The sequence below is a fragment of the Leuresthes tenuis genome, unplaced genomic scaffold (genome assembly GCF_036924035.1).
Source record: "Leuresthes tenuis unplaced genomic scaffold, fLeuTen1.0.hap1 SCAF_20, whole genome shotgun sequence".
NCBI lineage: Eukaryota > Metazoa > Chordata > Actinopteri > Atheriniformes > Atherinopsidae > Leuresthes > Leuresthes tenuis.
The window spans coordinates 6,422,098-6,434,542 of NW_027325374.1; the positions used below are offsets into that span (position 1 = coordinate 6,422,098).

At 40.9% G+C, this 12,445-nt stretch overlaps 2 protein-coding genes across 2 annotated transcripts in view; both read right to left on the bottom strand.

Annotated features, from left to right (window-relative positions):
- Positions 1–931: 931 nt before the first annotated feature.
- The window catches only part of cdc42ep4b (CDC42 effector protein (Rho GTPase binding) 4b), a 319,915-nt gene continuing 308,401 nt past the window's right edge, over positions 932–12,445 (bottom strand). Inside the window, exon 3 of the transcript XR_011909186.1 lies at positions 932–944. The gene's annotated coding sequence lies outside the window, so the exon portion shown is untranslated. The remainder of the gene's footprint in view (positions 945–12,445) is intronic.
- LOC140278435 (heparan sulfate glucosamine 3-O-sulfotransferase 3A1-like) overlaps positions 3,454–12,445 on the bottom strand; it is a 33,054-nt gene continuing 24,062 nt past the window's right edge. Inside the window, exon 2 of the mRNA XM_072373439.1 lies at positions 3,454–5,996. Within this exon, the coding sequence (XP_072229540.1) occupies positions 5,375–5,996 (622 nt within the window). The 3' untranslated portion in view covers positions 3,454–5,374. The remainder of the gene's footprint in view (positions 5,997–12,445) is intronic.

The following is a 12,445-nucleotide window of genomic DNA, read 5'->3' on the forward strand; positions in this document are numbered from 1 at the left end:
CATTCTCCTTGGGCTTGCATGGGTTCTTTCTGGATATTTCTGCCTCCTCACATAGACCAAGAACATGCAGTGACTAGGCAGTGATTCTGAGTTGACCTTGGGACTGTGTGTGACTCTGCATGGTTGTTTGTCTCATTTGTCTCTGTGTTGGCCCCCCTATAGACTGGAAACCTCTCCAGGACGTACCTCGCCTCTTGCCCAATGGCAGCTAGGATAGGACCTAGGACCTTGAATAGGATTAAGCGGGTAAAGAAAATGGATGAATGGATGGTTTTAACAACTGTAGCAATTGCTTCTAAGATCATTGCAGATGTTTCTCCATCTTGTTGTGTTAATGCTCACCTGAGAGTTCCAGCTCCGCAAACTACCAAAGTTTCTGCTTTTATAGAAGTGGCCACATTTGATAATTATCTGTTTATCAAGTGTGTTAGATTAGCAGCGCCTGGCTACTACTTACTTTCTTAATTTCTATGGAAGCAGTAAGGACGTTGTTTGTTTTTCACGCTTGACTTCTACATTTTAGCTTAATTTTAGGCTTAATATATCATGTGTCAATGTTCATCAAGTTTATTTACCTAATTTTAGGGCCAGGTAAGGACATGATGATTTTTTTCTTTAATTCTTTAAATTATTATTATCATTATGTTTTGATATGTCAGACATTAAGAAGGTGTATTTTCTCTTTCATAATGACCGTCTCCTCAACCACTGCGCTATAAAGATGTTTGAAATTCTGTTTTGTAGTTTCAAGATCTCTATTTAAGATAGAGAGTCCATGATAGTTAAAGCAAACTTGAACCTGAAAAGACGACTTAGTCACCCTCTTGGCTGTTTTGATTAGGGCTCTGTGCGGAGCGTGCCAAGTGGAGATATTTGCTCAGACTAGGCCAGGGATTAAGGGCTTCTCTTATAGGAACTTGTGAAAACAGAGGTCTGTTCCTCTCCTTGTTCCTCCGCAGGGCAGAAGTGGTTGGCGATCGTGCTCGAAATCAGAGGGTCTGTGTGTATTTCCAAGTGATTCCCTATGACACACTGTGAAGCCACATCTGCAATGGGCATGGTTGGGTGCACATTTAGAAAGATGGACAATTATTCTGGGTGTGTGCAAATGCTCTCACTGCTGCTCTGCTCTTCAAAGCGATCTTTCTTTAATCCCTTTACTTCATCATTTTACATGGGCTATGACGCTCAGGGCACTTTGCATGCACAAGCACGCACACTCATGCTCAGACCCGTTTTCCAAGGTGCTTGCTGTTGTTATCATACAGTCCAACCATCTTTTTTTATGCATCTGTAACAACTAGCTGTGCAAAAACAGCCTCAGAGTTGCATGTGTGGAAAGAGGACCCAGGATTACAGAAGGTTTCGGGGGCTTAGCTGGACTTAGAGCGTTATGAGTGGGTGCTAATTGTGCACAGGTGACTCCACACAGGTGCTCCTGTATCTAATCATAAAATGCTATAATCTTTGAATATGAAAGCGGAAAAATAAGAAGAAAGAGCAAGTGAAAAAAAGAGCTCTGCAAGGCCACCAGAAATCTTTCTTCAATAGCTCACCCTGCTCTTACAAAAAAAGTTGGAAAAAACTTGAACATAGTCTCCCCCCCCCCCCCCCCCCCAATAGACAAGCCTCAAGTTTTGCCTTGGATTGTGCTGTTGATACTGAGATGAATGCACTCTGACAAGGGTGGTCTGTTTGTCGTCTCCCAGCACATGTTGCCGTTCCATTTTCTCTTTCATAGCTGCCCTTCAGAGAATTGAGCATAAGGATGAAAACTGTCTCTGTTTATTACTGTGAGGTACCGTCACTGAGAAGGCCCTGCTGACCCACTCAGGGAGGAATAACAAGCAAATTGAACAAGTCAACAAATGTACATCAGCCTCCATTTCCCCCTGCTCCCATGGATTTGTGCAGGTTCTTATGTTCTTAACATCATTTCAGCACGTTGGCAGTCAGCACAAACATAAAAAAGTTGTAGACTTTCAACAGGTCTCCCCCTCTCATCAAAGTTCATCAGTTAAGAGCCAGTCATTGCAGCTTTTTGAATCAGTCGGCAGTCTGCGGGAGGAAAAGGTCAAGAGCTAAGAAAACAAGCAGGTGCTCTGAAGAGAAAAATGAAGACAGACACGAGGGAGAAGAAAAAGACAGCTCCTTTAGGTACAATGTAATGTGCTGTTCATACACAAAATCATGTGACAGAGCATGTTGGCTGTGTGATGATCATTTGACAGGCATCAACATATATTTTGGAGGCTGTGCTTCAGGAGGAAAAGCAACTGTCTGTTAATCTGAAGTTCGGTGCTTCGGTACCTGGATGCACCTCACCGTGTGTCAAAATGTCCTTGAGTGAAACGCTAAACCATCCATCACCTCTGATGCATTCATTGATGTGTAAGTGTGTGTATGACAAAGAGAAAAAGCATTGCAGTACAAAACAAAAACTAAGAAATGTACGGATGTGTGTGTGAATGGGTGAATGTGGCTAGTGAGAGCGCATTAAGTAGTCAACAAGACTAGAAAAGCTATATATAAGCAGTCCATTTTCCATAAATTTAAACGTTCGACAACACTTTAACAACTACTGTGAGTAAATCAGAAATAAATCTATTCTCTGCAAAATTTTCCTTAAAACTCTGCGGACAATGCACAGTACAAGCCAAAAATCTGGAAGCACTTTTGACTGGTGCTGCACAGACCCAGACCAAATTAAACTGAAAGGTGTTCCCCGGAATCGAATGAGTTTTTAATGCGGCTGATGATGATGCCCGCCTGGTCGCATATGCTGGACAGATCAGGTGAATTGTTGACTTTCTTGCAGTGGACAATGGTTCAGTTTTCCACTTCGCTGTATGTTCATACTACAACTAAAGCAGCTTTGTTAACTATATTTTTATCTTTTGGATACACCATCCTCATCGTTATTTGGAAGTTACCAGATGTTAGTTGTGTGTTGACCAGCCTATTGCGTGGGCTGCTGTGGGCTCTAGCAGACGATGTCATAGCCCTCTACTGCACTGGAATATATGCTTAGCCATATGAAGACTAAATGCCTCTTTGAATGCAAGATACACGAGTGCTATTCGAGATTCCTTGACACTTCTCTGTAAAAAAGCTTGTACCTTACTCTTCCAGTTGCTAAGGAAGTGTTAGCACACCCAAAATAAAGCTTTTAGACTGCCAGCACCCTGTAAAATCCTCACTGCCTCCTTTGACACTCTGCCCTGGAGGCTGGACAGAGATAAGCAGAGACAATATGTCAAGGTGTAAGGGAGGAGATAGGAGGGGAGCAGCCGAGGACTGTTATGGTTCTGCAGGCAGCTGAGATTGTGAGATGAGTGAGCAGCACTGTAATGACTTAAATGTTGTGGATATGGTATCCTTTTAGGCTGCTTTTCGACATAGACTCATTGGAAATGAAAAAAACAAAACAATACATCGATCAATATTCATTTATAGCATATTTTATTCAAGGAGTGCCTTAAAAACATAACAGTTTTTTAAAAAACAACAATCTAAACAGTCCATACTGCAATCCTCCACCTAGAAACCTCCTTTTTGGACGCACACACACCAAAAAACACTCCTAATTCTGCATCTTTTCAGGCATTTCTGCTTTAACAAAGTGGCTCACACTACAAGTAGTTGAAAATTAGGAACACAACTCAGCCATCGTTGACATGCACTCTGGTTTTAAAACGTAGCTCCACACATCTTTGCCTCGGGCAAGGAAGGCCAGTGACACCAAGTGTATTGCATTCAACGGGAGGCATTTCGAGGAATTTTGAGTCACAGTTTAGGAAGGCCTTTTGGAGGTCTCTTCCCTCCACAGGAGTTGATGTTGCTTAAATAACAGTGAGTGCCTGTAGCTTCATTAACTGAAGGTGGTGAAACGACCCTTGAAATAACAAAGTCACAGCTCTGGAACTGAAGGCCAAGTGAAATGTTTCTGTCCCACATTCCTCCCTGTATATCAAATGTATACTTATATAAATGACTTGAAATTGAGGTGATTTAATGTACAGCATGAAACAAAACTCTAAAGCATAATAATAACCAAAAGAACAAACAATCGCTGAGGAGTTATTCAAAATACAGACAAACTTACTGCTTATGCACTTTCTGAATAAATACATTTAAAAAATACAGATATTTTTATCCTTATCTTATAATTCTGCCTAGAAACACGTTAAAATGTGAAAGCAGCTATGTATGTTCAAAATATGGCATTAACTCACTCAGTAAGGGTTTTTATCAAAATCCCCAGATTTGACTCAATCTCTTTAAGAAGCACTGTATATAGTAATCTCTGCTTTACATCCAAGGACTTTTAAACTGAGAAAAAAAAGGTTTCTGCAGATAGTGCACTGGGATGTAACTCAAATCCTTGTGGAAAGTGAGCGTGGATTAGAAGAAGCTCCGATGATGGAAAATGGAACAGAGAAATATTGCATATCTGAGGAGTGACTGTGCGGAGATTGGGCCTTTTCCCTCTCCTGTAACAGCCATGTATTGCTTAAGGTTAGTGTCGAGAACGGAGTGGTAGGAACACTGATGGTTAGAAAATAAGACTGAGAATAATATAAAAAGTTTGAGTAAAAAGTCCCTATCTTATGAGAATAAAGCTTAGTTACTAATCAGAGTAAAAACCGAGATATTTTGGCAAAAAAAGAGAGATATTATGATTTCCATAAAAATGATAGCATCATGAGAACAATGTTGAAATTTGAAATAAACTAATCAATAATTATAAGCAAAAGAATACCTGCCCTAAAGGCAGCATTACACATGGAAATGATAGAAATGAACACAAATATTTAGGCACAGGATTACTTTCTCAACTGGCAAAAACACTGAGCCGAAAGCTAAGCGAGGATAATTTATTGATGAGGCTCAATTAGTTTAGTGCTAGTGAATGTATTTCATGTGATTAATATCATACATTTTGATTAAGTGCCTCAATGCCGTTATTTGGTTTAACAGACTTTCTGATGAAGAGAAACATTTGCCTCTTTCACTGCTGAAGTAAAGTTCATCCATACAAAAAAAAAAGAATAAATAAAAATATTTTTCTTTACATTGAACAATAAGGGTATATTCTGTATATTGGGTTGAATTATATGTAAGTCAGCAGAAACAAAGGTCATTAATTACTTCTTTTTTTTGCCAAAATATAAATTATTCTTCATTCTTACAAATTTATTAATTAGTTACTTGTTTCTACAAACATTATGACTATTTTATTTCAGTTATAACTTTATTCTCATAATAATAAAACTTTATCCTCAAAAGCAGAGATTCTCGCTCCATCATGTGTGACCCAAAGACTCTGTTCCATTATTTCTGGTACTCTTCACTATCAAAGACAGAAAGACATTCAGTCATCCCATCCAAAAAAACGCCCTGTCATCTGGTAGAACTTCATGTTGAAGGGCCTGTAGAAGTCCCGTAGCCTCTGCACCACCTCAGGATCAATGTTCGGATGGGTTCGCCCTTTGGTTTTTCCCAGGCAGTGCGGCTTGCTGCTGCCCTCTGCTTTCTTGAGGCACGGGAATCCCTTGGTCTGGTTGAAGTAAAAGTGTTTGTCTGTGATGATCCTCTTGAGGCCTAAGAAGTCCTGCACGCGGCCCAGCTCTCCGGCCGGGTCGCTGATCAATCGCTCGCCGCTAACAAACAGGATCTGGTCCATGGGGAAGTACTGCAGCCAGTTGTCCAGGTGCTTGGCGTAGATGCCTATCTGGATGGCGCTCCACGAGGTGTCGATGAGCCCCGTAGTCCTGTTTTTGAAGGTGAGGCTCTCAAAGGAGGGAATGTCAGGCTTCTTTGACAGTGTCTGTGTGTAGTCAGAGATGGCTCTAGTGACGGGGTCCCTCACGACAACGATTAACTTAGTGTCCCTGGACATGGCGGATATCCTCGCTGGAGCCTCTCTGGTCACAAAGTAGCTGGGGGTTTTCTCCATGGTGATCTGGCCCTCCAGGGTCTTCGGCATCAGGTCTCTGAAGAAGAAGAACCAAAGGAGAAAAAAGGGACGTGAGATATTTGATCTTCACTCCTGACTGAAGCATAGCAGCAGCTGTCACAGTCATACAGCCACTTTTACAAGAAGGATTGCAACTGTAGGACCTCCTGCTTTATCAAAGACGTTGAATCCTTTCATCAAATCCTATCAACCTGGAATAAAATTGAGAACGGTCTACTCACGGTAGTTTATTTATTTGATTTCTGTTATGTTAACGTTGATGAAAGCGGCACCACATTAAGGCTTGCCTCTGGAGGTAGAAGTGTCATGTGGTTATGAAATCAAGAAAGAATCTCCCTTGGGGGCATTTGAAAGAAGGTTGTTTTCATTCAGTGATGAAATAATGAAACTTGAGGCACCTTAATGATGATTGCCCGATTGTCTTTTCTCAGGAAATTTTCTTCTTGTGGATATTGAGGAATATTTTTCCTCCTTTCAAACTGTACCTGTGGTGTAACATTGTTTATTTCAAGCATGAATTGGAAAATTACTCGAGAACATAGTGTAGACAGATTGATCATCTAAATGTGTTCATCACAATGTAATTAAAGCCTGAGGATTAAAGTTACAGCCACTTTCAGTTCAACTGAAGCAAACTCTCAGCTTGTGACATTTACGTGTAAATTTAAATTGAAAAAATGATCTTAGCTTCCTTTCATGTCCTCTCCTACCACTCCTCCTTTCCCATTCGCCTCTGCCGTCAGGACAGTGACCTTAAGTAAAGTGGGTAAAAGCAGCCCATGAATGATTAACATGCCCTCCCTCTGCCATTTAGAGTCTCTGCAGAATACAGCTTTAAAATTCACCAAAGTACAGAATGCAAGCGTCAATTATTCATCTGCTTGCCTGGTGCTGCATAAAGCGAGGATTGGCACCAGCTAAGTGGCCCTGGCTGTTCCCAGGGTGGACAAAAAGTTTCCCACCTGTGACGGAACCACTGAGACCATAGGGACAGGAAATTCTCAAGACTTCTCATCACCTGATTAGTTTTTCACAGGGCCATGCAATGGCAGCACATGCCATCACAGCGAAGCCCGTGAGTAAGAGTGACAGGCAGTTCTTCTTCCTTGCTCTGAGAGTGGTATACAATCACGCTCCGTTTAACATACATGGCACTAAATGAGAGGGCTCCGATTGTTTGCTGTGGCTAAGCTTTACACTAACGGAGCACATGTCTAAAAGACACTGGTTTTCTTGATGAATGTGATGCCTGGTTTCACTTTAGAATCTCCCCCAACAGTGTCAGTAATTACCCCACAGACTGATACACACAAGCTTCTCCTCCTCTGGCACTGACACCTGCAAGACAGCATCATACAAATAACAGCATTATCTGACCTGACGCCACTGAGACTGAGGTTGTGTGGTAGTTTACACACAACAAAGAATGGTGGCTAAAGGTTTGGGATGATGCAACAGGATGCGAGGCGAGGGCTTCTCACTCTAAAGTGGGATGTTTTCTTGAGACAGCCAACCACTCAAACTCCATCTGCAGTTTGAATACAACACCGAGCTCGGTCTATAGCCTTTGCTGTCACATTTCAATGCATTTGATACCCCTTTAGTTCACCAGTTTTCTGTCTCACCTGTGTATTATCAGCAATCCCTGTATTTATACACCCCAAAATTCACCTACTATGTACCTAATTGTCTTGGTCCTCATCATTGTTGAGCATTTCCTAGTTTTCGTAGCCTTCACATTTGACTGAAAATTGTTTAGAAAAATGTGATGGGTTGGGTTCAAACAGGCTTTGACAACATCAACCACATCTTGGCTGACGCACCTCCTCCCTCTGCAACAGGGCTTTAAATCAGAGCTAACTTTGAAGTTATAACAAAACAGCTAACGTCAAAAGTGCTCTAGTTTTTCCCACTTAAGTCTTCTTTTAATACTTAAGGTTTAATGCATCAGCACATGATGACCACCAACTTAATTTAAGTAGTTTGATTTAATGCAGAAGCATTACATGAAAAACTAAGTACATCACACGATTCAATGGCTTCTAGAACCACCTTTTGCGTTGTTATCAGTCTCTCTCATCATCGTGGAGGAATTTGGGCTCACCCTTCTGTGCAATGTTCTGTACAATTTCAGTTTATGGCGTTTCAGTTCATTTTGTGGGCTTTCTTTTATGCACAGCTCCCTTACGGTCTCATTTCAATCACTTTGACGTCTGGACTTTGAACTGGTGCAACACCCTGATTCTTTTCTTTTTGAGACATTCGGTAGGTTTGCTGCTGTATTGAGGATCTGTTGCACGACCCAGTCTCAGTCAAGCTTTAGCTGTTCATGGTCATGTTTATTTACTTACTCCAGTTTTCAGCGTTCACTCATAGAGCGAGGACAACGTTTCCTTTGCTTTTTTGTCTTGAACTTCATCACACCTGTATGGTTCCACGTGTCAGGTGGTGTGGAGATGTTCCCTTCTTTTGTTTCTGTTGCTTTTTTCTTGTAAAGTGCTCTGCGTTGCACATTTTAAAGTTTGTATTATTAATTGATTAATGGTCGACTCACTGACTACAAGCTGCCTCAGCCTCCAGCCTCCAGCTGCGAAACAGGCCAAAATCATCAATCCTCCACCACTAGGCTTGTTTGGAAACGACTTTATAACACTTCCCATAATTGATGATCAGCAACAAATGCTCCTTTAAGATTGCCACTGATGTTTCTCTTTCATGGCACTGAATTAACACACCTTAATGTTCCAGACCAACAAACACTGATGATAAATCGCTTTTCTTTAGCAGCACCAAGTGGCTTCTTATCCTCTTTATTCATATGTAAGCAGTAAGGGTGTACTTAGTTTTTTACCCACTGCTACAACATTCTGTTTTAGGTTTTGTTAAATCATTGAAGACAAAGTGTAATTTTTTCATGTGTTACTGTTCATCTGAAATTGTCTTGAGTTAATTCTAAGACTTAATAAGGACTCAATGATTTCTTTTAAATTGTGCCCTGATATTTAAAGTCTCAGAATTGAAAGGGGATGTACTTTCTTTTTCACATGACAGTCTGTTTTTGCCAGTTTTGTTCCAGGATTTAAGACGGTTTGAGTACAGTACACGAAGTGAAACGGATCTAAAAGCTTCACATCAATACCTTCAGGCCAGTGTCAGAACATATCCTGTCTTTGTGGCTGAGTGCTGAGTGGATCTTCTCCTTGTAGAACAGTTCATGAGGTCAGCACAAGAGGAACAGGAAGGAAGTGGTCGATAAGAGGAACAGTGTCAACACAGGTGCACCAATGTCTCAACATCCCCCTGCAACACTGACCGTCGCCTGACCGCAAGAGTCCTCACAGTGTCTGCGACCTCTTTCACAGCTGTGTAAAGAGGAACATGGACAAAACTCCCGTCCTCTCACATATGTTCCGCCTCATCACACAAACAGCCCAGAGTGAGGCTATATGAGTGTACTTTAAAACAAATCCAACGTCATCTGGGATTACATTAACTCCTAAACTGACAAGTCAATGATGAAAAGAACAGAGACTAATTATTGATAAACTGGGGTTCCCAGATGTCAGCGTGCAGGTAGTCCGCCTGCCTGTCTTCCTGCCTGCACTGGGATCATGCTGATCTGGGAACAACTTGACTTTCAAAACAGCCTTTGACTTCAGAGTGCAAAAGAGAACATTATTGAGTTATGAAAAAGAAATGAGCCTGTTCTGAGGGAAACATCCATTTTTGATGGCGTGCATCACGCTTGTTCTGTGGTTGATGCACTCGCAGCAGTGGAACTCAAAGGAGATTCCCAGGGTCAGGAAGGTATGTGCTATGTTGTGATCAAGACAACATGAAGACATATTTGTACGTTTGAGGATAGAAGACGTAAACGACTGGTGTGTTCAGCTTGCTGTACATTTTGTAGTCATTGGGAGGATGCTTTCAGGTGCATCTGTGAAATGCTGTCATGTGAGAAACATCGTGGTTAAACACTATATGTTCTATCATGAAGAAATCATTTTTTATTTAATTTCCACTCATCTGAACTCTTAACTTAAAGTCGTGTTGCAGTACGGACAAATTTAACACAGTACTAACATACACACACAATTTAAAAAAAAACTAATCGTGAGATGATGGAGTCTATAAATGTAGATGAGTGTAAGAGCCTGCTGCACCCTCTCTCCTTAACCACTGCAATAAACACAGAGCCCCTGCACAGTTACCTGTCCTCCTTCATGGGTCTGTCTCTCAGTACCTGCTCCTGCACCCTGATTAGATTTCCCCACCAATCCTTGCATCCCTGGGCAGCTGTAATTTACTCTGCTGCTTTTTTGTGTGTGTTTTTGTATCAATGTACTGGTTGTAACTGGGCTGCTGGCATTTGGGAAATTTCAACGAGTTCTTGTCTTTTTTTGTGAAACTTGTTCTAACTGTACTGCAGTAATCGTTTCTGGTTTGACTGCCTGGAGCAAGGCCAAGCCTAATTTTGCTTGAGCGCATTCATATCCACATGTTCTTTCTATTCGCTTAGATTCACGAGGAGCAGGAGTGTTAACTTTATGTATTTAGTTGTGCACAGGGGGCACAGCCTTTTATTTCTTTCCATAGCTTTTAGATGAGAGCTTTTACTTAGCTGTGTTAACTTTGTGTGTTTTCATTGTTTTGTTGGCTCTCACAGTCCTTGACTTCAGATGCAGTTAACCATTGTTGTTGCAAATTTTCATTTTCCTAAAAAATCATTTCTTTCAGCTCTTATTTTCATGCTCCTGTCTAATTTATTTCCCAAACACACAAAAAAGATTTTCCCCTTCTTTTTCCCCTGAATAATGGGATGGAATGTTTTACTTAATGGTCCAGATTCCCCCATCCCACCCGCACCCCTGGGGAAAAATTATTTTCCACTTCACTATTTCATTGTAACCATAACTGTATAATTTTACATAACAGAAAGCATGCACTTAAAGTATTTGTGCTAAGTATAGATGAAAACCAAATCCTTTTTAAAGTTTTGAAAAATTCGGATCGCCCTACTCTCGGTGGTTAGGTTCACCATCTGCTATCCCACCAACCGACACACATCTGAGCAGAAGTTTATCTTAGGTTTGTTTGAGTCTGTTGAGTACCAGTAAGTAGCTACTTAGAAACTCATTTATAATTTTAACCAGACTGCAATTTGTTTGCTCCATTACCTCACTGGTGATACAGAGCAGCCGCGTCTCCCACACACGCATGTCAGGGGAGGCAGGATGTCTATTCACAGTTAAAACCATTAGATTGTCTGAATTTCCTGCCGGTATTTAAGCGGTTAAAGATTTGTTAGAATTCACAAAAAGCGTATTTTTGATACAGGATACTTGGTTAGGTTGAAAAGTCAAGTTCTCATTCCATAATTTACCTTTTCCCCAATTTCCAATTTTCCAAGTTTGAACCAGCGCACATATATACCTTTATCCCACATAACCCAGCTGCCTACATTACCCATAACACATCTTGACAGCCTAATTGCATAAATATTTGATTGTTCAGAAATGCTGTTAAAAATGGTATTTATCATTATCAGCTAATGATTCATTCTGAATTGGTGGGTTTGTGATGTCCTCTAAAGAAAAGGTCACATCAAAACATGACCAGTTCACACCAGGGTTGTATGATACTTAAATGTTAACTTTTACACGGAAAAATGAGCAACACGCACTTAGTTTTACTGTAAGTGACCTACACTGGGATATTTCTTTCCATTCCTCAGCAGAAGTATGCAGCTCTTTCCAGTGAAAACTTAAGTAGTCGTGGTACCACGGGTGATGTAACAGATGACAAAAAGTGCAAGTGCTTAAGATTTACTGCGATTCCCAATTCTGCTTTGGTGTCTTCATAGTGCTGCTAAAATATGGCTCCCAAAGCACACTGACGCATGAAACACAGGCAGCGGGATCCAGTCAAGAAACAAGCTCCAAACTGGAAAAAAAGAAACGCGGCAAATGACCCGGGCTTCCCTTTAAATCTAATTCACTGCTTTGGCATGCATTTAAATGCTGGAGTCAAACAAGAATATTAAGAATGACTCAGATGTTTAGAGCATAAACAAACAGTTTGTGTACATGACAGAACATTACACATGCTGTAATTGTACGTCATCCCTCTCATATGGAACTAACTAGCTGGAAAACGGTGCCAAGACTCCCTCTGGCAGCTCTATTCCCTGTTAAAAAATCAAATCCAATGTACACAGTAACAGGCTGTACATCACTCAATGCGTCCTTTGTAAGCTTGTCTATAAAGTAACCACTTTGAAATAAAGAGTCTGACGCATCAAGAGTTTTACTTGCAAACCATCTCAAACTCTGCCATCATGTACAGGCTGTGACTCATGTCAGACCATTATATGAAGGCCAAGAAACGTCTAAGTGCAGCAAAAAGCCTTCTTTGCTGTAAATCAGATGCAGGAATAATATGATGGCATGAAATGAATTAGAAAGG